Source organism: Neophocaena asiaeorientalis, unplaced genomic scaffold (assembly GCF_003031525.2).
Source record: "Neophocaena asiaeorientalis asiaeorientalis breed wild unplaced genomic scaffold, Neophocaena_asiaeorientalis_V1.1 scaffold742, whole genome shotgun sequence".
Taxonomy (NCBI): domain Eukaryota; kingdom Metazoa; phylum Chordata; class Mammalia; order Artiodactyla; family Phocoenidae; genus Neophocaena; species Neophocaena asiaeorientalis.
The window spans coordinates 331,524-357,096 of record NW_020173724.1 but is presented as its reverse complement, the minus strand read 5'-3'; the positions used below and the strand labels follow the sequence as shown (position 1 = coordinate 357,096).

At 52.9% G+C, this 25,573-nt stretch overlaps 2 protein-coding genes across 7 annotated transcripts; one reads left to right on the top strand and one right to left on the bottom strand.

Annotated features, from left to right (window-relative positions):
• The first annotated feature begins 7,072 nt into the window (after positions 1 to 7,072).
• On the top strand, positions 7,073 to 15,685 carry ZNF692 (zinc finger protein 692). Of its 5 annotated transcripts, none has more exons than XM_024750714.1 (12): positions 7,073 to 7,182; positions 7,866 to 8,053; positions 8,336 to 8,367; positions 8,711 to 8,974; positions 9,515 to 9,563; positions 9,661 to 9,786; positions 10,132 to 10,350; positions 10,438 to 10,515; positions 10,613 to 10,691; positions 12,199 to 12,313; positions 14,965 to 15,064; positions 15,207 to 15,685. In XM_024750714.1, the coding sequence occupies exons 2-12, from the start codon at positions 7,878 to 7,880 to the stop codon at positions 15,502 to 15,504; spliced, it is 1,536 nt and encodes a 511-aa protein (XP_024606482.1). In that variant the 5' UTR covers positions 7,073 to 7,182; positions 7,866 to 7,877; the 3' UTR covers positions 15,505 to 15,685. The 5 variants fall into 5 exon arrangements, with proteins under 5 accessions (XP_024606482.1, XP_024606480.1, XP_024606483.1 ...); XM_024750712.1 differs by having other exon boundaries at positions 10,129 to 10,350; XM_024750715.1 differs by lacking the exon at positions 7,073 to 7,182 and adding an exon at positions 7,277 to 7,358.
• Positions 15,686 to 16,179: 494 nt separating this feature from the next.
• Positions 16,180 to 24,971, bottom strand: ZNF672 (zinc finger protein 672). 2 transcript variants are annotated; one of them, XM_024750706.1, is made up of 4 exons: positions 24,692 to 24,971; positions 20,887 to 21,042; positions 20,069 to 20,172; positions 16,180 to 18,770 (listed from the first exon to the last, which is right to left on the bottom strand). In XM_024750706.1, exon 4 carries the CDS (start codon positions 18,530 to 18,532, stop codon positions 17,126 to 17,128), a length of 1,407 nt encoding a protein of 468 aa, XP_024606474.1. In that variant the 5' UTR covers positions 18,533 to 18,770; positions 20,069 to 20,172; positions 20,887 to 21,042; positions 24,692 to 24,971; the 3' UTR covers positions 16,180 to 17,125. The 2 variants fall into 2 exon arrangements, with proteins under 2 accessions (XP_024606474.1, XP_024606475.1); XM_024750707.1 differs by having other exon boundaries at positions 20,069 to 21,042.
• Positions 24,972 to 25,573: the final 602 nt, after the last annotated feature.

Here is a 25,573-nt window from a genome sequence, read left to right as displayed (position 1 = left end):
CCTGGGACTTAAGGTGTCTTCTTACCTTGCTGTAGGGAGCTGGGTGAAGTGGAGATGATTGGCAGAGCAAGAATTGGGGGCAGGCTGAGGAGGAGGTAGCGCCAGGCTAGGGCAGGGTAGGAGTTATGGGGTGGAGGATGGAACAATAATGAAGAGTCAGGGTCATCTGATTTAGAGGAGTCTTTTCTTCCTGCTCTTGGAACTTTGTCTCCTTAGTGCCTCAGGGTCCTTCCCCCAAGCTTCCCAGTTGTTCCTCTGATCTCCTTTGACATTCCCTTTCCCCTGTCCTGCCCAGCCCCAGGACAAGATTCCTTCAAGATAAACTGAGCTTTAGTAGGTGAGCAAGGCCCAGACCCTCAGCTAGTAATGGCTTTGGAGATCCTGGAGGACTTACCAGCATCACATCTGCTGTCTCCTAGGCTCCAATATATGGTGCTGGCAGGGAGTAGGTGACTCAGTAGGTCTAGATGCTCGGGTTACAAAGAGGGTCTTATAATAGTTTCTAAAAAGCCTCCCACAGTGCTCTGCCAACTCTCCTCCTCTCTCCGTGTTGGACTGCAGTGGTGCACATGGTAAGGGAGAAAATGTTTCCTGCAAGCCATTCCCCATGACCACCCCCATATCATTGTTCATTCTGTTGTCATGACCTTAAAGTGCTCCAAGAAAATACAGACTTATTTTCAAGTCTCAGTGGAGATGTGAACCACCTCATTTGTCTCCAACAATTTTCTTGTATGCCCCTTGAACACCATCCACTTCTTGCTGCCAAGCAACTTTCAGATCCCATCTCCTTTTCCCAATGTCCACCAAGAGCTCAGTTTTGCTTTCTAGTCTGAAATTACTGCCTTCAGAATATCAAGACTTCATTTAATAAACTCGAAATAGTCATCTCAACAGATGCAATATCCAGACTTGGGTTTTCTTGGTGGAGAGGGCTGAGGGGTAAGCATTTTGTTTTAGGCATCATATTGGGTGTCTTTACAACCCAGGGAGAGGGTTGGCATAATCAGAAGCAGGACTTACAACAAAAGTTTTTCCCAACACATGTCCTCACCTACTAAACATGCTTCTCACCTTATTTTACTGCTGGGGCTGTTAGCAGGTTACCTCCTTTCCTCCTTTTCCAGGCCTTCTAGATAAACAGGGCTATGGGAAGGACACCGATGGGGAGCATTTTTACACACAGCTACAGCAGGCTTCTAGGATTCTTAAGAGTTGCTTTCTGATCAAGTCCTGTCTATTTAGCTCTCAAGGTAGAGCATTTTCATTAGGGTTTTGGGTTAGGAGAAGAGGGATTGTGTGGTTAGCCTCTGCATGAATTTCAGAGAAAGCCTAAAGGGTGTCAAGGCTAATGAGGCATGAAGATCAACAGTCTAATCCAGCAAACTGCAGTCTCTGCTCAGGGCTCCCAACGGGAAGTTTAGCCACAACTGTTTTAGATACTCCTGGAGAAAGTAAACTGAAGATTGACAATGAGGGAATTCCAACCATGTTTCCCAGTTCTCACTGGTGGAAATGGCTTCATTTCTCACCAGTTGAATGGACAGTCTGTGGAGGGCAAGACTCACCAGGTCCTGGTGTGGGGAGGGTGGAAGCAAGGAGAGATGGTTCATTTGGGAACCATCCACATATGGCCTGGTGAGTGGACTGAACAGACCAGGAGGGGAATGCAACAAGAACAGAACTAGAAGAAAGGACTTCAGAATGCTGGTAACTCACAAATTCTTCTGTATTAGAAGCCTGATGCTGGGAGATGGCAGTAGAGGATTGGTTGGATCCATTTTTGGCCCAAATGTAAAACTTTCTAGGTACAGAGAAAAATAGATGAAAGACAGGCAAGGAAAAGGGGAGAAGACAGAAAGAAAAGGGAGGCAAGAATATGCATTGAGGGCCAGAAAGGAGGAAAAAGGGGTAGTCAGAAGTAAAACAGAAGAAATGACAGTAAATGGAGAGAATAAAACAGGAATAAGAGAGAACAGAAATGAAAGGGAAGGAATAAACCCAGGAAGTGGAGCAGGATGAGAGGAAAGCAGCAGGGAGTTCTAGGTGGGGAGTCCTAGCTTGCCAGGAAATAGGAGAAAAATGTAGGAGGCCTGTGTGGGAATGGGAAGGACTCTTCCTTACCCTTCAGTCCTCATTTCAGGCTCCTCTTCCCCTAGTAAGCTTGGTTTGGGTGGCTAGTGTTCTGTCAGCACTCTCTACTTGCCCTTCTGGCTTCTTCACCTCTCATCTACATTTGAATACACAGGCACAACAGTGCAAAGACCTGGTACAGGGGATGAAGATGACTAAGAGGAGAAATACTGAACTAGGGATGGAGGGGAGGAGACAGGACACTTCCTCTACTGGAGGAACCCTATCTTTGTCTGAGCTTTCCTCACCCATCACATACACCCCACAAAGCAGCACATAAGAAGCCAGGTTCTACTGAGAGCAAATCAGATTTCCCTTTATTTCCATCTTCACCAGGGGGTGAGGCATAAGGAGTGGTCCAGGTGCCTGGATTCTAACCTCCCACGTTTGCTTGGACCTTTACCTGAGCCCATTGACATCCCTGCCTGATTTTAAATGTTTCTTCCTTTTCTGGGTATTTACTCTGCAAACACCTTCATTTCTTCCCCAACACACCAAAGGCCCAGGTGCACGTATCTCTGCTACAGCCTGGATGATAACCTAGTTGTATCTGTAAATCTGCGATTTTCCGCAAGCATTCGGCAGCAGGGCCTGTCCCAGGGAGACCCCAGGCGGAGCCCGCTCCTCCGGACTAGAGCGGGCAGCGCGCGGAACACCCTCCGGCCACACGCCAGGAAGGAGGACGTGCGGGCACGAAACGCAGCTCTCGCGGACAAGAGCGACCGGAGGGCGGCACGGATCTCAGCAGTCCCGGTGGCCCGACGCTCGTCTCGTAGGTCCGCGCCCTCCCGCCTGAGCCGGGTCACCTCGCGCGCTATCTGGTTGAAGAGGCCCCGTTCCACCACGTGCAGTACGACCACGGCGTCGCTGGACAGCTGCTGCTTCAGCACCCGGAACACAATGTCTCCCTGCGACCGGCGTCCTGTGCTCCGCCGCGCCCCCTGCCGCAGCGGCCGAAAGCACCCCTGCTGCTGCAACATTCCCGACGGCGACTCTCCCGGGAGCCGGCCTCCTTCTCCTTCATGTCCTCCGCCCTCCCGGGCTGGGACTTGGGTCTCCAGACGCAGGGCGGGCGAGCTATCCTGCCAAGAGCAGAAGCGACCCGCGACTCTTATCTACAGTCCCGCCCCGCCCACATGGCGTCAAGGAGGGCAGTGGCCGGCCATGCTCGGGTGTGATTGTCCTCAGAACGCAGGCACCGCCCACTGATGGTCAGGGGGCGAAGACAAACGGGACAGGGCTCCTCGAGATGCTAATTGGCTGGAGAAAACAGATGCCGGACGTTGATTGGATGAGGGGGAGACAAAGGGTGGGAGGAAGGACTCGTGCATAGACTTGGGGCCTGAAAAGGTCTAATCCTGTCTGTGGGTCTCATGAAATTTGGGGCATAAACTGCCTGTGGAGTGCTCCTTCTCCACTTCAAATGAGCCTTCTCAGGATTTCGGATCACCGGTTTGTTACAACGCTGTAGCAGTTTGGCTCTTCTTGGACCAGGGGAGTGGAAGGTGGTTTTTCTATTTAGAGAGAAGATACTGAGAACTAAGAGGATACAGCAGTATTATTAGATATGGCTTTTCCCAAGGCAGGGGATAAGGAGGAAGCTAGGGTGCCATCTGGAGTCCAGGAAAAATAAATGTCATGAGGATAAATGTAATGCCCCCCACATGGATCCCGTCGCCTAGCTCACAAGTCCTTCATAGGGAGACTTACGAACTTCCCGTGAAAAAAAAAAATTGGCAGTTTCAAGAGACTGTAAACTCTGTGTAACTCAACAGGGCTAAAGCTACAAAAAGCTCAAATTTAATCTTAACCTTTGCAATGGGGTGATAAAATGGAACTCTTAAAGTCTCAGATCAGGCTAAGGTATCACTAAAGGCAGAGAACAAATATAGAGAAGCCCCCCTTCCCCTCCATGCCAAAGAAGTTAGTGCTTCTCTTCAGGATTTATTACAAAGGATGAGGCTTGGCTCATCCCTTACTTCAATGATGTAAGAAATTGAAGAGAGGCTGAGAGAAAAAAAGAGGATTCCTTTGGAGAGGGTTACTGGAGGATTAAGGAGTTTAGAGCTTTATTATTTTGAACAGTATCAGACTGACAGAACCAAGAGTGTTCTTGGGTCTCAAATCAATAAAGGACTTTTTATTATCTAAGAGTAACCAAGAATTATAGAACTCGCTTGTGATTTCATCCATGGGACAGAGAAATTAGGATTTTGCAGATGTCTAGTAAGGGACCATGAAGGGAAAGAATAAAGTCTTTTTTTCTGTTTGTTCCCTGTGGAGTCCTGTTCTTTTGATTAATGAAGGATCTTCATTAATTAGTAAAGTATCTGGAATAAGGTGGGTGATCTTTCTTCCAAACTTATACTGGGCAGACAAATGTCATGTTGAGTCATTGGTACCACAATTCAAGAGTATGATATCGGCAGGACATAGTGGCTTCATCCTAAAGGGCAGCTTATGATCGGACAGCATGTCATTTGGGCTGTTTAGACCACAGAGGAGAAGCTTGGGATAGCCGACAATCATCATATACGAACAACAAACACACTAGCAAATAAGTTCCTAAACTCATTTCAGAGAACTATGAGTGCTATGACGGAGAAGGAAGAGGACACAGTGGGGCAGAGAATGACAAAAAGGATCTGAGTAGGTGATCTTGGAGCTGAGATTTACGTAAGAAGGAAACAACCCCATGAAGAGCTGGGGAGTGGATGCTCCGGAGAGAAGGAACTCCCTCCAGCATGCTTGGTACATTTGAGAAATAGCAAAAAAGTGGGAATAGTAGGACAGAGTGGACAAAGTGAGGAAAGGTGGGGTGGCCGAGAAGCAGCCAAGGGCCAGACCACACAGGCCTTGAGGCCATAATAAGGGTTTTGGATTGTACTGGTAAACATGAAAGGTTTTAAGCAGGAGATTTGCTCCTTCCTGCTTTGTGAGGGTGAGAGTGGAAAGAAGCAGATCAATCTGGCAAACACTTTGCAGATGTGATTATTTTAGGTTATTGAGTTGGAGAGATTATTTGGATTATCTAGGTCGGTCCAAAAACCTTCACAAATGTCCCTATAAAAGAGAAGCAGAGGGAGATTTGATACAGACAAAAGAGGAGGTAGCAATGTGACCAGTGAGACAGAGATTGGAGTGATGTGGCCACAGGCCTGATAATGCCAGGTCATCATTAGAAGCTACAAGAGGCAAGGAAAGGATTTTCCCCTAGAACCTTTACCGGAAATATGACCCAGATGACAGCTTGATACGAACTTCTGGCTTCCATAACTATGAGTGAAAAAATGTCTGCTGTTTTTAGCCACCAAGTTTGTGGTGATGTTACAGCAACCACAGAAAACTAATACAGGTGACTTGGAGTAAGGTTTTAGCAGTGGAGAGGGCCAGAATTGATTGGATTCAAGATATATTTTTACAGATAGTATCAGCAGGACTAGCTGATGTATCAATATATGGTGTTGGTATTACAGAAGAAGAGTCAAGGATCATTCCCAGGTTTTTGTTCTGAACAAGTGGGTGGATGATGGCAACATTTACTGAGATAGGAGAGGGGCAAGGATTGTTAAGGGTTATGTGTTAGCCACACTCATGTTTGAGAAAATATCAACTAGCTTTTGTCACTGCTCTCTATGTGCCAGGCAGGCTCAGCGGCCACGGCTCACGGGCCCAGCCGCTCTGCGGCATGTGGGATCTTCCCGGACCGGGGCACGAACCCGTGTCCCCTGCATCGGCAGGCGGACTCCCAACCACTGCGCCACCAGGGAAGCCCTGTTCTAGTTCTTAACTCAATTATCAGTGTAAAGTGGGCAGTTAGATATGAGTCTGGAGCTGAAAGAAGGCTAGACTGGAAATATAAACTGGGAGTCATCAGTGTCCTGTATTTAAAGCCATGGGGCCAAATACATCAAACAAGAAGAAAGAAAAGAGAAGACTTGGTCCAGAAGAGAGAGGAGTTGGTCCAGGGACAAAGCCCAAACCAGAGGACACTCAATCTGTTTTGCCTAGACAGTGGATAAAGATCCAGCAAAGGAAAGGAGGAGCCGATGAGGAGGGAGGGAAACCAGGAGTGTGTGAAGTGACAGAAGCCAACCTGTAGTGGAGGTTGGGGCGTTGCATGGAGGGAAATATCTACATTGTCAGATGTTGCTCTAGGGGTAGAGAGGCAGAGAACTGACAGCTGCCTTTAGCAAGGTGGCTACCCCAAGTGGCCCTGACAAGCGCCATTCCAGTGGCTCGGTGGAGAGAAAAGCTCCACGCGAAGTCAACTGAAGAGGGAATGAAGTGCGGAATAGTCCGCTGCAAGTCTAGGCAACTTTTCGGATGACTTTTGACGGGGAACAGAGGGAATGGGCCATAGGTGGTGGCTGCCTTGGGGTCTGGAGAGGGCTCTAATTGGTTTTAAAGGTGTCTGATTCCGGGGCTTCCCTGGTGGCGCAATGGTTGAGCGTCCGCCTGCCGATGCAGAGGACGAGGGTTCGTGCCCCGGTCCGGGAGGGTCTCCACGTGCCATTCCGCGGCTGGGCCTGAGCGTCCGGAGCCTGTGCTCCGCAACGGGAGGGGCCGCAGCGGTGGGAGGCCCGCGTACCGCAAAAAAAAAAAGGTGTCTGATTCTGCAGCACGTGTTTGCTTCTTGGTGGCAATTGAGGGGGGGAAAACGAAGGTGAAGTACAAAGTAGGAACAACTGCAGAAGCCACGTCCCTGGGCAAGTTGAAGGGGCTGGAAGGGGCTGGGGTCGGCGCACGGGAGGAGGGCTTCGCCCTACTTATTCCATTTCTCCATGCCTTTGGTCACCAAGCACAGGCGGTTGCCGCGGAAGCGACCCGTCCACAGCCCTCGCAGGGCTCAGCAACGAACCTGAACACTTCGTGTGGGAACCAAGGCTCCCAGCAGGCGTTGCGCTGGGCGGTTAGTGCGCAGGCGCGCGCAGCCAGCCTCCGACTCTCCCCTCCCCGGCAAGCCCCGGCCCCAGTTCCAAGCTGGAGCCACCGACGCGAAGGGGGACGGGTTCCTCTTAAAAGAGAAACGGAGGCGGCGCGCGCTAGGTGGGCCCCTGTCCTCTCGCCGCTCTCCGGGCCTGCGCGCGACGCTGGGGAGGCGCAGGCGCAGTCGGGATGAGGGCGGGTGGGGGCGCTCAGGTAAGGCCGGGGTGGGAGTGGGCCGCGGCGGGAGCTCTGGGCGGCCTGGGAGCTGCCTTAGGAATTGGCCCATCCGACGCAGTGTGAGTGTTCAGTGGGGCGGCCCGAGACGGAGTGGGGGGCGCCTTCCAGACCCCCCCTTTCCCGCCCTCCTGTCCCGGCTCCACCCACAACGACCCAACTATGAGGAGCTCTCCCAATGCACACGACCTCTCCTTCCCTCATCAACCAGTAAAGACCCATGCCCTTTTGAAGATGAAACTGTTACCTTACCCTCTGCCCCTTCCTAGTCGAAATTTCCTTACCCATAGCTCCAGTTCTTCACGTCAGTGGGCCCAGGATCAGGCCATTCTGACTTTGATGCAGTACGCCTGCCTCCCACCCCCAAGATACCCACCCCGTAGCGCTCATTTACACGCCCTGTAATGGAAGCAGAGGTGGTTTGGACCCAGTGTCAGCGAATGCTATTGCAGTGGTTTAGTTCTGCCCCAATTCACCGTTGAGGAAACTGAGGCCCCAGCGGTGGGTGGAGCCGGGGCCTCTGGCCTCGGATCAGGTCGGCCCACACGCGTGTCTCCCCGACCCCGCAGGCCCTGGTACTCATGGCTGCCTCCCCTGCGGACGCGTCCCGCAGGCGGCGAGAGAAGCGGCGGCAGCTGGACGCGCGCCGCAGCAAGTGCCGCATCCGCCTGGGCGGCCACATGGAACAGTGGTGCCTCCTCAAGGAGCAGCTGGGCTTCTCCCTGCACTCGCAGCTGGCCAAGTTCCTGTTGGACCGGTTAGGGGCCGGGTCAAGGGTTCTGGCGGAGGGCACCCAGGCTGCAACACCCAGCACCCTACCCGTCCCCTTTCCCCCACATCAAGTGCTGGCCTGCTGCTCCTTCCCACTGGCAGATTTCTCACTTCAGCAGTAAGGCCAGTGTGATTTGTGGCCTCCCAGGGTCTCCCCCCACCTCTTGGTCCCGGAGAATAGGGGACCCCGTAAGTGTGTGAATGCCCAGAGCTGAGGGCAGTTGGCCACATGGGCCCCCACCTGACCTGCCTCTTGTCCCCCTGGCAGGTACACTTCTTCAGGCTGCGTGCTTTGTGCAGGTGGGTAGGGAATGGCTAGGGGTAGAGGATTAGGAGCCAGAGAGAGAATAGGGGCAACAAGGAGTTGTGTGACCCAGAAACACCCTCCCTAAGGGGATTGGATAAGAGGGAGCCTTGAGTGTGTTTGGGAAGAGATGGGGGAGTTGGGGAGCCCAAGGAGGCAGCCTGTGGAGAAGGGAGCAATATCTCAGAACCCTGGGGTTTGGGCTCTGAAGAATGGTAAACTGGATTAGGGACCAGGGTTGCCCAGGTGGTGGGGGTACAGGGCTGTCTGAGTGTGGATCTCCAGGATGAGAGGAGAGGACCTCCCAGCTCACCCTGACTGTTGCCTTCACTGCTCTAGGTCCTGAGCCTGTGGCCCCCAAGGGTCTTCAGTATCTGGTGCTCCTGTCTCATACTCACAGTCGAGAGTGCAGCCTGGTGCCTGGGCTGCGGGGACCTGGGGGCCGAGATGGGGGGCTTGTGTGGGAGTGCTCAGCTGGCCACACCTTCTCCTGGGGCCCCTCTTCAGGCCCCACATCTCCAGAGGAGCCCAATCCGGTCCCCCCTGCAAGTACTGGCCAGAGAAGCTGGTGCCCAGAAGCCAGGAGTGGGCCGGAGCCCGCAGGTAGGCTGGGGGAAAGAAGAGTTATGGAGAAAAAGGAGGGAAAAGTGTTCTTGTCCCTGTAGCTCAGAACCCCATTCTTTAAAAATGATCCTTTCTCTGTGGAAAAACTCTATGGTGACAAGGAAATACATCCTCAAATATACTTTTAGGTATGAAAAGCAAAATACAGAATTGGATGTATGGTATATTACCGTTGGTGGAAAAATAAGAGGAGAAAGGAAAATGTTTGTATGTACTTATGAATGTATAGGATATTTCTAGAAGGGCATGTAGGAAACCAGGTTACCTGTAGGAGGAATGAGGTGGCTGGGGTATAGTATTGGAAAGGAGACTTTTCACGTGGTTCAGAAAAAACCCCCTTTTTTTTGAACCATGTGAATGTACCATCTCTAAAATAAAACAGCCCCTCCCACTCCAGTAGCCTCTGCCCCCTCTTCCTCCTTCCTAAGAGTCTTCCTACCACTTCAGACCTTAGAACTCCACCGTCCTCATCCCTCCAATACAGAGTTCCTTCCCCTTTGACCCTACCTATGCCAACAGGTTTGGAATCTAAGCATGATGAGAGGACTGAGGAGGCCAGGTTGCCCAGGTGAGTTTGGGGTTGGGGGGGGCGGAACAAGACAGACCTGGGTGGACAATGGGAGTGAGGGAGCACGACCTCATGCTTGCCTTCCTTGGACCTGCAGAGAGGTGGGACCCCCGCCAGAGGCCTTCCCATCCCTAGGAGAAGAAGACGGGGAAGAGGAAGATGAGGATGAAGAGGAGATGCTCAGTGATGCCAGCCCATGGACCTACAGCTCCTCCCCAGATGAGCAAGTTGGGGCTGAGGGAGGATGCTGAGCAGAGCAGGAGGAGGGAGGGGGTGACTGGCTGGGGAACCCAGAGATTTGCAGACTTGAGGGAGGGGCTTGTTGGTGGAGAGGGCAGGGTAGGCTTTGGAAAAGGCAGAAAGAACTAGAGGCTTTGGATTGGGTGGAAAGGAAGTTAGGCTCTGGGGGAAAATGAAAGCTGAAAGTAGGTATGAACAGGGAGCCTGTGGTAGGGGTAGGGTTGTTCTGAGTTTGGGATCTTTGCAATTTAGGGGTTGGGGTTGGGCTGGGGCTGGCTGAGAATCCAGGGAGATAATGCCTTCCTCTTCTTCATTTTCCTTTCAGCAGTGAGCCAGATGCTCCCAGACCACCCCCTTCCCCTGTCACCCATGCACTTAAGGATGGGGAGGTACCCCCGGCCCCTGCAGCTGTCCCAACTCCTCTTGCTTCGCCATCCTCATCAGCATCCTCATTGGGTTCTGGAGCTCCTCTGCCTGTGGAAGTCAGGATACAGCCAGAGCTCAGTGGGACCCCTCAAGCAGACCAGCAGACTGAGCCCCTGGCCAGGTAACCTGATGGCTGAGACAGAGGGCAGGGGCATCCTGGGACATGGCCCTCCCTCGAGGCCCTCTGCTCCCTCTTTGCTGCCCGTAGCCCTGGGAGTCAGGCTCAGTCTGCTCTGGCCTCGGCATGGGATGAGGACACTGCTCAGATCGGCCCCAAGAGAATTAGGTAGGACTGGGGGAAGTGGCTCTGGGTAGGGAAGGGAGCGGAGCGAGGTGGAGGAGAGCCTGCACAAGTCCTCATGCTTCCTATTCTCCTCCCCCAGAAAAGCTGCCAAAAGAGAGCTGCTGCCCTGTGACTTCCCTGGCTGCGGAAGGATCTTCTCAAACCGGCAGTATTTGAATGTGAGGATGTGAGGGGTACAGGCTGGGTTCTGTGTAGCCTCATGGGTGGAGGAGAAGGGCTGAAGGAGAAGCTGAGGCAAAGAAGCCTAGGGTGTGCGGGGAATTCAGAGCCAGGGAGAGAAGAGTTGGGATGGACGTGCAGAGCTTGCCTATAGTTAATAATCACTAATCCAGATGACTCGTAGATAAGGCAGAAAACCAAGCCTCAGGTGCGCAGCTGCTGCCCACTACTGCTTGTTACACAGGCCCTCTGATGACCACGTGGAGATGATGGTGGCATTCCTCAGGCTTTTGGGGTGCTAGTGACTATTCTAAGCACTTGATATGTGTCAAGTCTTTTGATCTTCTCGGCATTCCTATGAAGTGGGTGCTGGTACTACTCCTGCTTTGCAGATGAGGAAACCAAGGAAAACAGAAATGTTAAGCATTGCCCAAGGCTTCTCAGCTAGTGTGTCATGGTGCTGGGTTCCTCACTCCATCGGGCTGCCTCGCCCTGCTGTCTCATGTGGGTGGTCCTCACTCCAGGAGGATTAGGGGACAGACCTGTCCCCAGCCTCACTGCAGGAGAGGTTTGAGGCAGAGAGAGAGAAGAGTCCCACCCCACACTCAGCCAGAGCTCTCACAGGGTTCTGAGGCTGGGAGAGGACCCAGACCCGAGGGATGGTGAAGCCTGGGTGGATGGGATTTGGGAGAGGGGGAAGGTCCCCAAGTGGTGGTGAAGCTCTGGGCTTCTGAGAAGAACATTCAGCAGGGCTGGTCAGACATACTTGAGTCTATTAATGGAGGAGACTGAAGCAGCCCCCAGCAGCAGTTTAATTATGGGAAAATAGGATTATGGAGAAAGGGAAAGCGCATGCAACTTAGTGTGCCAGGATGTGAAATTAGACCAGATAAAAAGAGAAATATTTCCCAGAAATACTTGGGGAGTTAAGGTTGAAGAATACACTATCCTTAAAAGTGTTCCAGGTTGAGAAGAAGTGTGTGTGTGTGTGTGTGTGTGTGTGTGTGTGTGCTTCCAAAGCAGATTTAGGAGAAAATGATATAATCCCATGGTGAGCTATTAATAAAAAGTAGGCCATTGTATTGTATTGTAATGTATTGTTGTACATTGTACATACATTGTAATGTATTGTTGTACATTGATATTGATATCAAGGAGAATATCATACCCACCAAAATATGTGTTCCCATCCCTGGCAGATGGCAAATCCATAGTTAGGGAACCAAGAGTGTCACCAGAAGTGCACTTTTTTCAGGGACCTGGGCATTGCAAGGTGAGGTTGTGACAAAGAGGTGAGATAATGGAAGTCGAGGGCAGGATAGGGTGAGGGCAGAGTTTGGGGTCAGGAAGGGATGGGATTGGGGTGCTCATGTATAGGTGAGGACTGGCCAGGATGATATGAGCTGGCGGTGACAAGGAGAACTGTTGTGGGAGAGGGCAGAAGAGCCTGCCTGCTGGGTCAGCTCTGGTGGTTGCCCTGAGGAAACCATGTGCTTCCTCCCCTAGCACCACAAGAAGTACCAGCACATCCACCAAAAGTCCTTCTCCTGCCCAGAGCCGGCCTGTGGGAAGTCCTTTAACTTTAAGAAACACCTGAAGGAGCATGTGAAGCTACACAGTGGTGAGTGGTGGAAATGCCTCCTCACCTCCCACTGTGGGTCCCTTCCCCTCCCCCTGTGGGTCCCTTCCCCTCCCTCTGTGAGTCCCTTCACCTCCCCCATGAGGCCAATCACCTCCTATCTGCAGGTCTTGTCACACTGCTCTGGGATAACTCGCACTCACACACTCATCCTGCACTCTCTGTGTGTTTCGATCCTCCCTGCTTGAAACTGTTCTAGGTGCTGGGATACAGCAGTGAATAAAGCAGGCAGTACTCACCTAAGATGTCCACTCTAGTGAAGGGCTACAAAGAGCTGTGAAAGGTGCTTTGAGCAAAGACCTAAGTGAAGGGAGGAATGGAGGCTTCGCCACATCCACATGAGAGGCAGCACATGAGAGGACCCTAAACTGGCATCTGCGGGCATGTTCCAGGAATGGAGAGGAGGCCAGGAGATTAGAAAGGAAGGAAGAGAGGTCAGATAGGTGGTAGGGGCCTGCAAGACCACCATCGTTTGGCTTGGCTCCTGGCCAAATGTGATGGGCACCAGTGCGGTGGAGGGAGGGACAGAACTGATTTTAAAAGGAGCATTGTGGCTGCCATGTGGAGAATAGGGGATAGCAGGAATGTGCAGTGCACAGTGATAGAGACCTAGACAGTCGAGTTGATGAGAAGTGGCTGGAGACTGACAAGAGAGTGAAGATGGAGCCAGGGCTACTGTGGGAAGAACAGATTGTCCATGGGTAGGACTTGGAGGGTTCCAGCCTGAGCCAACTGGGCAGAAGGTGATGTGACTTCCTGAAAATGAGGGAGAAGCAGGCCTCAGGAAAGGGACATGACATTTTTGGGGGGACATGCTACTTAGGTATCCCAGAAAATGTGAATCTGGTGTTCAGGGGAGATGTTGGGCGAGAAAAAAGTGTTCATCGTGAGCATATGGGTGGTGTTTAGAGCCACGGGTGGAGTGTTCCTACAGGGAGAGAGTGAACATGGGTAGAGAAGAGGTCTGAGCAGGGCAGGTAGGAAGGGCAGCTACAGAGGTGCTGTTGCGGCAGGTGAAGAGAGCGGTATCTGAGGAGCCAAGTGGAGAAAGTGCTCCAGGGAGGAGGGAGGGGTGAGATGTGCCGGTGCTGCAGAGCTGAGTGAGGTGAGGATGCGTACGGGCCGCCAGGCAGGGCGATGGGAAGCCGTCCTTGACCAGAGGACAAAGTGGCATGTGACAAGGGAGATGACGGCCAGAATGGACTGGGTTCAGAGCAGAGACGAGCTAAGGAAGTGTGGACAGCAAGTATGGACAACTCTTTGGAGTTCTACTGTGAAGACAAGCAGAGAAACGGGTGTAAGTTGGAGGGCTCTGAGCCTGAGCACAGAGATGGGAATGATCCCACAGAGAGGAAAGGCTTGCTGATGCCAGGGTGGGTTGAGCAACCCTAAGTCGTTGAGGAGGGTTGTATCTGAGCACAGTTGGAGGGCAGCCCCAGGGAAGCAGGGACTATTCACATATATGGGCACAGAAGCAAGTTGGCTGGTGGATTAGGTGGGGGGAGGATGTGGGCTTTCTCTCCCGGCTCCTCTCTTCCTGGTGACTTATAAAACGAGGTCACTGCTGAGTGAGGTTGGTAGAAAGAGGAGGTCGTGTGGTAAATGCCCTTCTGAACCCTAGAAAGTGGGAGAGTGAACTGACCAAGGAGATGCAGAGGCATTGTGTGTGTGCGGCGGGGGTGAGGCTTGACACTTGTAGTTGTGTATGAAAGTAGAGCTCAGAGTGGGGTGAGGGTGGGATGTTGTAGGTTGTGTTCCCGCCCCCCTTGGCGTACGTGTGCCGGCCTGGATCAGGCCAAGGGTTGTATTTATCCTGAGTTGGGCTTTAACCAAGCAGGCACAGCTGAGGAAGAGAGGGACAGGTGAGTTGGTAGTGGGAGTGGAGGAAGGCTACAAAGATGCCCTGGAAATGAACTGGGCAAAGAGAGGGGAGGGGGACAGTGGGAAGGCAGTGGGCTGCTGGACTGGCAGCCTGGAACTGTGGGATAACTGTAACAGGACAAGGTAGGGGGCCCTGGCTGGAACTGGGATGTCTGAAATTGTGATTTCAAGGTGGTGCAGTGATGGGGCATGACCTGGGAATGGTGGCTGAGAAGGGTTGTGGGGGGCGGCCAGGTCAGTGAAGGTCAGGGGAGGGGAGTGCTGGACATGTAGAAAACAAACTGACAGCAGTGGTGATGGCTGAGGAGAGGGCCTGGAGCCAGAGCTGTGTGGAGTGCCGGAGCGTGATGGGGATGAAGGCTGTAGGGGTGTGTGTGTGGTCTGATGGCAGGGTATACAGAGCAGCGGTGGTACAGAGGTCTACAGGATGCCATGAAAAGCAAGTCTACCTCCTCTGCTGCAGGAGGTGTAGGAGAAAAACCACAGCAGGGCTGTGAGAACTGCTGGAGATGGGCGACGGGCAGGTGCTGTTAGAGCTGGCAGGGGGGCAGGTTCAGGGAGAAAGGAGAGGGGATTGGCTCTTGACACCCACAGGGCATCTGACAGGTCACACGGCACTGTTGGGGGGTGGTGGGAGGAGTGAGATATGCAGGCTGAATAGGGACAGTACTCGTTTGGGGGACAGTGGGGGTGGACCAAGGAAGGGCCTCAGCTTGGGGATGGATGCTGGGCTGTCCCCCATGTGCCCACAGATACCCGAGACTACATTTGTGAGTTCTGCGCCCGGTCTTTCCGCACCAGCAGCAACTTGGTCATCCACCGGCGCATCCACACTGGAGAGAAACCCCTGCAGTGAGTGTGGGGAAGGGAGCCCGGGGTGGGGGGAAATGGGGAGGTGCTGGCAGGACATCTGGGCAGTTGGGACGAGGAGGAACCCCTGGGGAAGTCAAGATGGGCTGAGGCCCGTTTCTTCCCCCTGCTGTCCCTGGCTCAGGTGTGAGATCTGCGGGTTCACCTGCCGCCAGAAGGCGTCCCTGAATTGGCATCGGCGCAAGCATGCAGAGACGGTGGCTGCCTTGCGATTCCCCTGTGAGTTCTGCGGCAAGCGCTTCGAGAAGCCAGACAGTGTCACAGCTCACCGCAGCAAAAGCCACCCCGCCTTGCTCCCGGCCCCACAAGAATTAGCTGGTCCATTGGAGTCCTGTTCCAGCATCTCTGCCCCTGCATCCCTGGGGACCGACGAGGGATCCAGGCCCTCTCTGGCTCCTCAGGCTCCCACACTGCGCCCTTAGCAGTGAGCACTCCCCAGAATTTGGGGAGCCAGGGACTGGAAAGGAGCAAGAAGGGCCAGATGACTGGTCCCTGGGGACTAGGGTGATGGGGAGTGCAGGGCAGGGGCAAGACTGTGCTCTAGGGGAGCCAGGCTACTTTAGTCTTCCTAAAGGACAGAATAAACCCAGTATTTTACATGGACGTGTGTGAGCAGAGCAGCAGAGCGAGTGTTTTGGCACCTGAGGTACAGGAATCTTGATTCCTTTGGAAGCAGGCTCTCCTGGAATGTGCCTGAGTGCACCCTAAGTGCAGGCCTTATTCTTCTCTCTGCAGACCCCCACCTGCACCCACCCTGAAGACCCAGCTTTCTTTCCCAGTTCGCTTTGGCACTCCTCCCACTCTTGCATTCAAGCAAGGCACTAGGTAATTGCAGAGGGTTGGGCTGGAGTAGGATTAGAGGTATGTGTTCCTGGGCCACATTTGTACTCTCCACTAACCAAGAGAACCACATGTATAGGGGCCCCTAAAGAGTCTTGCCTTCCAGTGCAAAAATGAGGGGGCTATATGTGCAAGATTGCTGAGCTAGCTTGGGAAGGGACCAGAGACCTTGGAATTTTGAAAGGGCCTGTCTCTTGGGTGACTCCTGAAGTCTGCAAATACAGCAGCCTCAGGTTTGACAAAGGAAGCTCTTGGCATCTGGAACTCAAATAATTCTTTATTTCACCACCTGCAAGCAAAAAAATCGCTGGCCAATTACAGGGAATTTTCATCCCTGCACTGTGGCCTCTGTGGAGCTCAGTTTCCTCATGGCTGCAAGCTTAATTTGTGTATAGCGTTCTTACTACACTTGGCAGTGCCCAGCTTTGTGGACCCATGTGGTCTTGACTCAGGTCCCAGGGTTGATGTCCCCCACCTGGAGAACACTGTCCTGAGAGGCACCTTGATCTGTACACCAACAGGTCTGTCCCATGGGACAGGTGGGCAGCCACGCTGAGAGCTCCTGCCCACCTTTACATGGTGTGAAGCACTTCTCTGGGTGCTTCTGGCGTGGAGATATCTTTCAGTGAAGTGAGCTTTCCCACTACCTCTCTGCAAATTTCCCATCTCTCAGAAGCTGAGGGAGAAAGCAGCAGAGAGACTAACAGTCAAGTGAAAGGCAAGAAAACCACAGGGCCTGTGGGATGTGACTCCAGCCACATCTGTGGTCATTACCTGAAGAGGCAGTACACCAAAAGTATCTAGAAAGAAGAGGTAGAAGACACTCAGGCTGGAAAAAGGAGATGGGAAAAGGAGATCGGACAAGAGAAGACAGGATGCTGATGGGAAAACAGGAAACACCTGAGAGCACAGCCGCAGGGATGGGACACACCAATACTTGGGCGCTCTCCCACGTGTGGGGTCTGAGAGGTTCCCCCTGCACCTACACCTCAGAGGGGGAGAAGGACGGACAGAGAACAGGCAAAGAGCTGACAGGGGAAGCAGGTGTAGGGGTGCAGCGAGAGGCCAGGTGAAGTGCTACCAACAAAGATGGAGAAAGGTAATGTGCCACGCTGTCTTTCCACAGAACTCCATCTGCGAGTCGTCCCACCCATCCCTATGGCACTATAAAAGTGCTTATCTAGTCCACTCTGGAGAAGACTCTCAGCAAGTCTCTCTCAACTGAGACACAAAAAGCCCTGGCTTTTCCTGTCCTGCTTGCCCAGCAAAGATGAGGGCAGTGCCCGCCTTGGCCTCAGTGGCAGCGGCAGCGGCAGCTGTAGCTGCGGCGGCGCGAGCACGTGTGTGGGCCCGCTGGTGCTGCGACAGGGAGCGGCTATGGCTGAAACACTTGCCACACTCCGCACATTCCGCCGGCCGCTCGCCCAGGTGCGTTTTGCGATGCAGTGCCAGCTTGGAGCCCACACTGAAGGCTTTGCCACACTCAGGGCACTTGTGGGGCTTGTGGCCAGCATGGTTGCGCCGGTGCACGTTGAGGTTGGACACGCACGTGAAGTGCTTGCCGCACAACTCACAGCGGTAGGGCTTCTCGCCTGTGTGTGTGCGCCTGTGCTTTGTGAGGTCCGAGCGGTCGCTGAAGCAGCGGCCACACTCGGTACAGGGGAAGGGCCTCTCGCCTGTGTGGATGCGCTGGTGCACCACAAGGTCGGAGCGCTGCCCGAAGCCCTTGCCACACGTGGCGCACGCGTGTGGCCGCTCTCCCTGGTGGCTGCGCCGATGGCGCAGCAGCGTGGAGCTCTCACTGAAGCGGCGCCCGCAGTCGCTGCAGGTGTAGGGCTTCTCGCCCGTGTGCGTGCGCTGATGGCGCACCAGGGTGGCGCTCTCCAAGAAGCCCTTGCCACACTCTGGGCATTTGAAAGGTTTCTCACCCGAGTGCGTCTGCAGGTGTCGCGTTAGTGTGGAGCTCTTGCCAAAGCTCTTGCCACACATACTACATTGGTGTGCGTCCGAAGTGCCTGGCTGCCGAAGTGTGGAGTCACCAGGGCTCCTGGCCGCGTGGACACGCAAATGGCTCCGAAGTCCCGCACCGCTGCGGAAGACCCGCGGGCACTGAGTGCAGCGATGGAGCGTGTCAGCGGGCACGGCCGGTGTCCCCCACGGGTGTGCCCGTGCCTGGTGGAAGCGCAGTGCGCTCTGGCGGAAGGCACGAGGGCACAGCGGACAGCGGCGGGGCCGCTCAGGAGGGTGCCAGTGGCGCCTGTGCAGCAGCAGAGCCGGGAGGTGTGGGAAGCAGCGGCCGCAAGCTCGGCAGCGGCAGGAGCGGCTGCGCCGCCTGTGCGCGCTCTGGTGTAGGTCAAGGCGGCCGCTGTGATGGAAGCTCTGGCCACACTCATTGCAGATGTAGAGCGTCTGGCCCGCATGAGCGCGTCGGTGCGCACGGAGGTCTGCGGCCTGTGCGCAGCGCTCGCCGCACTCTAGACAGCGGAAGCGGCTGTCGCCACCATGGGCGCGCTCATGCCGCAGCAGCACCGAACTGTAGCGGAAGCTCTTTCCACACTCACTGCACCCATAAGGCCTGCCGGCTGCTGCCTCTGAGGCAGCAGCGAGCATGATGAGGGCCAGGCCGGGCGCCCTCAGGGTGCAGCGTGCCACTCACACTCTGGAGTCCACCTCCTCCAGCTGAGAGTTATTTTCAGTTTTCTTAAGGCCTAGAAAGGGAACGGTAGCAGAGGGAAGAGAGGGAGGCCCGGAAAACTGGTCCGCGGATTCTGGGGTTCCTTCTCTCACAGCAGGTGCTGTGGCTGTTTCAGAGGTGGGCTGCAGCTAGGTTTACCATGTACCGTGAGCCCTGCAGGGAGAAGGTCACTGTGAGCCCCAGCAACATCTATGACAGCTACACCTTGGGGAATGGAGGGGCAAGCACAGGCTCCCTGTTTTCTGTACCTTCCCCAGCTAGACCATCTCTGGAGTTCCATTCTCCAAGAGGAGGCAAAGCCATGGGAGTCCTAGAAATATGGGGGGGGAGAGGTCCTTGTGCCACCAGGAAGGGCAGTAGGGACTCAAGAGGGGAGCTTTCCTCCAGTACACTGTTCGGGAGGGAAGGAAGAGTGTCCAGCTTGTTTTATGACCTTAGCCCAGGGACCTTGGCCTGGAGATGCACTAGGAAACGACCAAGGAGAGATGGGTAATGAGAAGTCCCCTGGGCCTAAACCACATCAGCACCTTCCTCTGAAGACCCAGGGTTTCCTGAGTAACCAGTGTGAACCCAGCCAGGCCTGGGTTGGAAGCGGTGAAGCATAAACCTATCCAGCAGCAGCCCAGGCAAAAGGCTCAGGGACAGCTGGGACCTGGGCAAGGGAAGGTATCTGAGAAAACCCAAAGTATTGCTCCTTGGCTTTGGACAGCACCTGATACACAATCATACCACATCAGTACACAGTCTCAAAGTTCTGTGGCCTAGCCTTGAGAAAGCAACTCAGGACCCAGGAAAGGGGTAAAAGGAAGCATGGATAATTCACAAAGAATATTATCAAAAGTTGATGGCATTATCAAAGAAGTGATTTTCCCATTTCTAGGGAAGGCTGGGGAGAAGGGACATCCTTTCTAATTCTCCGGGCATTCATGTTGTTTGCAAACATTCTGCAGACTTTCCTCATTGCCCCAGCTCCAGGGATCTGAGAACCTGGAGTAGCAAAGAAGCCCCTTTATGGGGATGGAATCTGCTCTCCTATTTTCTTTATCTCAAATGGTATCCCTGGATCCTTCTGACAAGTTGGTCCAGGTGGCTCTCTGTGAGCAGGGTCAGCATTTGTGCACAGAACCTCCTGTGCCCTCTATTTAAAGCACAAATTGGGCTGCTCTCCTCACCTGACTGGCCTCATCACTGACTGTTCCCCTCAAGATCCATGGATCTGTCCCCAGTTCAGTTCAGTGGGACACGGGAGACAGGTATAGTCACTATAAGTTACAGGCCATGTCACCCAACAGATCAGTAAGAGTAAGCAAACAAAATAGTCATCAGTCATTTTCTTATTAGCAGATGGAAACTCAAATACCCAGAGCTGTGGTTAAAACACCCCATAGATGGGGTCCTCATCTTTTGGACGCAAATAGGGTCAATTGAAAAAAGCCTTTAAAACTACAGACCTGCAGGGGTGGGCTCTGAAGCTTCTGTTCCCCTCCTTCTTGGGAAGGAGTGGTGGATATAGCATGTTCTCTCCCTGTGCCTCTGGAGCAGGATGTGCTGTGCCCTGCAGGAAGGATAAAATAAGAGGGACAATGTGAATTTAAACTGAGCAAAGGGGACAGATGCAGGTAGAAGAGAAAGAAGGAAACATTTCTTGGAAGAGAGTATTTTTAAAATGGATATTTTCAAATATAAAAAACTAACAAGAATAGTACCACAAATCACTCACTCACCTTCAGCATCTATTTACATTTTGCTATTTTGTTTCATCTATGACACTCCCCCCACCCTACCCCAGCCCATACACTATTTTTTTTGGGGGGGGGCGGTCTGGAGTATTTTAAATCCTAGACATCTTATTCAAAGAGGATGAGTTTTAAACAAAATCTGTAAGCAGGGGCAAGAGCCCCTCTGCAGACCTGAGAGCAGACTTTAGAGGGAGTTTCTTGGTTCTTCCAGAGACATTTTTCAGCCCAGGCACTTGCTTGGGCTGCTAATTATAGCTGGTCAAATTCAAAAGAATGTTTGCCCTTGTGTGAATACAACCTTCTCTCAAGGGTCAGTGGTTGATCCCAAATGGCAAAGAGAGCAATGCTTATGTCCTAGTGAGTATTCCCCCTCACCTGAGTGTCTCTGGAGACCCTGGCACCTCTCAGGCCAAGTTTCTGGGATTACACCCTCTGCCAGGCTACTGCCTTCAAGGGCACATGCCCAAGGAAGGAAAGACAAATGCACAAATGAAAACACACACACATAAATGACATATGAACAAAGATACCATTTTGCCCCATCACAGACATGGAATAAGAGACCCTGGTCAAGGGTGCGGGTTTTGTGCTTGAGTGCCAGGGTGTATCCTTCAAGTATCTCTTCTGTACCTCACCCCATGCTGGAGCTTGCCCTGGAAGGAAAGGGTCTATGCTTGGGAAGAAATCTGAAAGAAAAAAAAAATATTACTGTGCCAAAAGAAGAACAATTTCTAGACTGTCCTAACCATCATTTTCCTGATTGAATTCTGAAGTTGCTATACCACCAAATTTCTTTGATTTTTGGAAAAAAAATAAGTACAAGGGAGGCTTCGAAAGAGGGAAGGGGGTAATTACGTGTGAATTGATGAAAAGTCCTAATTGTTCAATACTTTAAAGTATTTTAGTACCTTTCAAGTATTTAATACTTACAAACTTACACGTAATTAATAAAAGACAATTACTAAGATAAGCTAATGGCAAAAATTAATATTCACAATAAATTTGTTTCGTATACCACGAAACTTGTTTCTTAATAGATATTGCAGGCATTTCATGCCATATCTAACTGTTCACAGGAGTGTTGGACTTAATCAGGATTTAGTACATTTACTAACAATCTACTGTGAGAGAAGTGTAGTTCTTTTTCTTCTGAGCTGTGTTGTTCAGTCAGTATAAAGATTTTCCTCCCTGGTTATCTTTTCTGCCAGGCCGACATTTCTGGGGCAAGTGATCATCTCACAATTCCTCCATCTTGAAGCCAGAGTTGGATAAAACTGGTCTGGGCTGCAGGAGTGGGTCTGAGGGCTGTCTCAGCTGTGCTGTCTGCTACAGTAGCCACAAGCCACATGTGGCAACTGAAACTTGAAATGTGGCTGGTCCAAAGTGAGACGTGATACAGGTCAAATACACTCCTAACTTCAAAGACTTAGTATGAAAAAAGAATACAAAATATCTCATTAATAATGTTTAATGTTGACTATATATTGAAATAATATTTTATATATAGTGGGTTAAATGAAATATATTTTAAAAATTTATTTCACCTGTTTTTAAGAAAAGTGATGATTACAAATGTGGCTCACATTTCTGTTCTATTAGATAGTGTTTGCCAAATGGCCTTTCCAAACCCTGGAACAATGTACAAAGGGAGGCTGACCCACCTCACAGTCCCTGAAGGGGACTGCATGGGAAGAGGTCACCAACTGCCCTGACCCTTAGAGCTTCAGTAACCAGAAGATAGCCACTCTCCTCATCTCCTAAGATGTGGGGCTCTGGCCATACCCTCCAGAGGGCCCATCTGCTCTTCAGGAAAGTGAATATCCGCACTGCCATCTAGGAGACCTGGTTGGGACTTGGCGTTATAACTCATGCAAAGCCTATCACTGCTGCTCTCCAGTTATTACTAGCATCAATATGGAATGGCTGTCATATGTTTCTGTGTATGTACCCCTTTCATCCTCCCAGTAGTCCTTTGAGGTGGGTACTACTGGTTACCCCTATGTGACTTGAGGTTCCCCTGTGGTGCAAGCTCATCCAGAGCCACAAGGACGGCAGGTGGGTCCAGGGACAGGAAGGGGATGGCAGGCTGGGAGGCCCGTCTCGGGCTCTCCCCGATAGTCCCCAACCCTTCCTGGCCCTGGCCAGCTGGCAGCAGTGCGGCAGGAAGCCCCTGGCGGCCCCAGGGACCACCATGGGACCGGGGCTCACTCTGTGTACTCTGCGGTGGATTCCTTTGCGGTCCTGGTAGAGGAAAGGAAACGGGCAGCCTAAGAAGTGGTTTGGGGAGCAGTAGCTGCATTCGGGAGAGAAGATTCTTCTGCTGGCCTCTCTATATATACTTAACCCCCACCCTGGTCCCAGTCCTAAAGTCTGTTGCCCAGCCCTAATGACAATGTAGTCTCCAGGACTCTGAGACACCCCGAGAGGCTGCTGAAATTTACATCCATCTAGAAGCAAATAACCCACTTCTCACTGTTGGGAGGAGGAGGGGGGAGGAACTGGATGGATGAAATAGTTTCCCTGACCCTCTGGGGCCTGCTTTGGGGCCTTTCCACTTGTAGTTCTTTCTACCCGAAAGCCCTTTCTCCTCCTTCATTCAGGGCTCTGCTCCAATAATCCCTCCTCAGAGAAGCCCTACTGAGCACCTTCACTCCTCCAAAACAGTGATTCCCAATCTACTCTGGAAAGGTTTCGTTCTCTTTTCTAGGTGAGCATGGGGTATGAAATCCAGAGCACCAGAATGGCCAGTCCTCACTTCCCTTTTTCCCATAACAGAAACAAGGTCCAGTACTTTAAAAGACATTGCCCCTTCCAGCTTCGGATCCAGTCTGACATGTTTAAGGAGTTGGTGGAAACAGGAATGACAGCTCCCTCCCCATTCCAAGTACCCAAGCCCGATCATGATCCAAACAGATTCTTTTGCAAGGTTTTTTCACAAAGATTTTCCTGTGAAATCTGGGAAGTGTGGAGAATGTATGTATATTAACAGGGAGAGAACATAGTAGGATAGATTATTCTCTATGTTCCTTTCACACATGGGCAAGACTACAGCCCAGAAGAGCCAGAGGAGCCCAGAACTGGGATGAGGAAGGGACTATATGGTACTTTGCACTCTTCCTATAGGCCTAGCAAGAAGTTGGGCACACATAAGGCATCTAATACTTTTTTTAAATGATGTATTAATCTGGAATACAATTCTTTCAAACGTTAGGTTCCTGGAGGAGAGGGCGTCTCTCTAGTCATCTTATCCTCCACAGCCCTATCCACTGCATATACTGCAAATACTCTGGCTTGGTTTACTAAGTCCTTAACTGCAACCTGTGTAGGAGACCCGAGAGGCAAGTGTCCAAATTCTGGGTCTTCCATTACCAGCTGTGTGACCTTGGACAGGGGACGCGGGGTGTCTAACACTCCTGCCTGAGAAAACTCAGTAAAGGAAGCTGCGATAATGTTTCCTATGAAAAGAGGGAAGGTGTTAAGTCTGAGAACTGCAGTTGCCGAGTTTTTAGGATTTACTCTCCCCAGGTAAATTTTATGGAACCCTGAAAAAGAGGTCTGACTCTTACCACCTAAGCATCCTAAACGTTCTACAAGACCTTTTTTAAGTCTTTTCCCCCCGACCCACCCCCCAAAAGAACCCTACTTAACAGGATTAGAGCAGTGTGGGGCTTTCGTAGACCCTCCCCACACACCGGCAGCTTCGAGAGTAAGTAGTGACATTGGTTACTCATTTTAAGACTTGGTGCCTAGTACTTAACGGGAGCTGAGCACAACTATTCGAGGAATGAGGAACGCCCCACAGGAGCAGGTCGCCTTCCCTGGCCCTCCCGCAGCGCAGCCAATCCCGGGTGCATCAGTCAGTTTTCGTCACGAGTTACTGGTCAGATTCTCCTTGCACGAAACTTCCCACCCCGGGCCCACCCCAGCTCTTCACACTTGGCGCCAGCCCACGCGAAGGGCAAGACAGGGCACCAAAAACGCAGTGGAGAGTAGGGGGCGTTTAACATCGACCGAGTCCAGAGGCTGCCGCTGCCCTTTTAAACTGACTCAGCCTGGCGATGTCCGCATCGTGGGGCCGCCAGCCACGAAGGTCACCAGGGGAGGACTGGCGAGGACATACGGAGGGCAAGGCCTGGGAGGAGCAGGCCGCGAGGCAGCAGCGGGCGGGCGCCGGCCAATCGCTTGCTCCGCTGCGGCGCCGCGTCACTCGTTGCCGGGGCGTCGTTCTCGACGGCTGCAAACGCTAGCCTCCCGGAGCGGAGGGAAGAAGCCGGGCGCAAGCTGGGGACCACTGCCCCGCGCTAACCCTCCCTCCCGGCCCTTCGGTCCCCTCACCGGTCGCCGACTGGATCCTCGGACACCGCGCGGCTCCCACTCAGCTGGCTCGCCGACCCCAGCCTGCCGCACTGCGGGACTGGGGCGGGGAAGGGAGGGAAGGAGCTGGCGGAGCGCGGGGCCGCCGAGTAGGGGGAGCTGGGAGGCGCCTCGGGATTGGGGGTCACGCTCCAGCCCCGCTCTCCCGGGTTGGCCAGTGGTGGGCCTCATGAGGGCCGCGTCACCGGTTGCTGGGAGGATTAGGAGACGTAAGAAGGCTCCACTAAAGGTTCAGCCTCGCCTGCCCAAGCCAGAAATCCCAGTAAGGGGGCGGCGCTAAAAGGCGGAGCCTAGGGAGACTCCGGTTCCGCCTCCCTCCCTTGTCAAGGCCCCGCCTTCTTCCCAGGCTTAACCAGTCCCTGCCTCCTCCTTTGTCCACGTCCCCTCCCCGGGTCTCTTCCAGCCCAATCAGAGGAAAAGGCGCTGACCCACGTGCACCGCCTCAGCATCCAGTGGCTGGGTCCAGGTGCCCTGTATGGCGTTCCTGCGGCTCACAGGCGCCCGCTGGGTCGCCAAAGGGGGTCCCCGCGGGTGCTACAGCCGGGGATACGGGTGCCCGGCCCTGTGTGGCCTTGGGGGCCACCCGCCCGAACAGTCCCGTCAGTAAGTTAGTGACTTCTTACAATGAGACCAGACTTCATACCTATTATCTTAATCCTCGCCACAGCTCTGCCAAGGAGGCACCCACAAATTAATGACCTATCCAGGGTCGCACTGCCAGGGTTGGGGGTACTCCTGGCCTGCTTGCCAATTGTCTCTACAAGATCTTACTGGCTGAGCTCTCTGTGCAATGTCTTGTTCCACTGAGATGTGCTGTTAGTGTTGGCTTCCGGAAACGCTTTG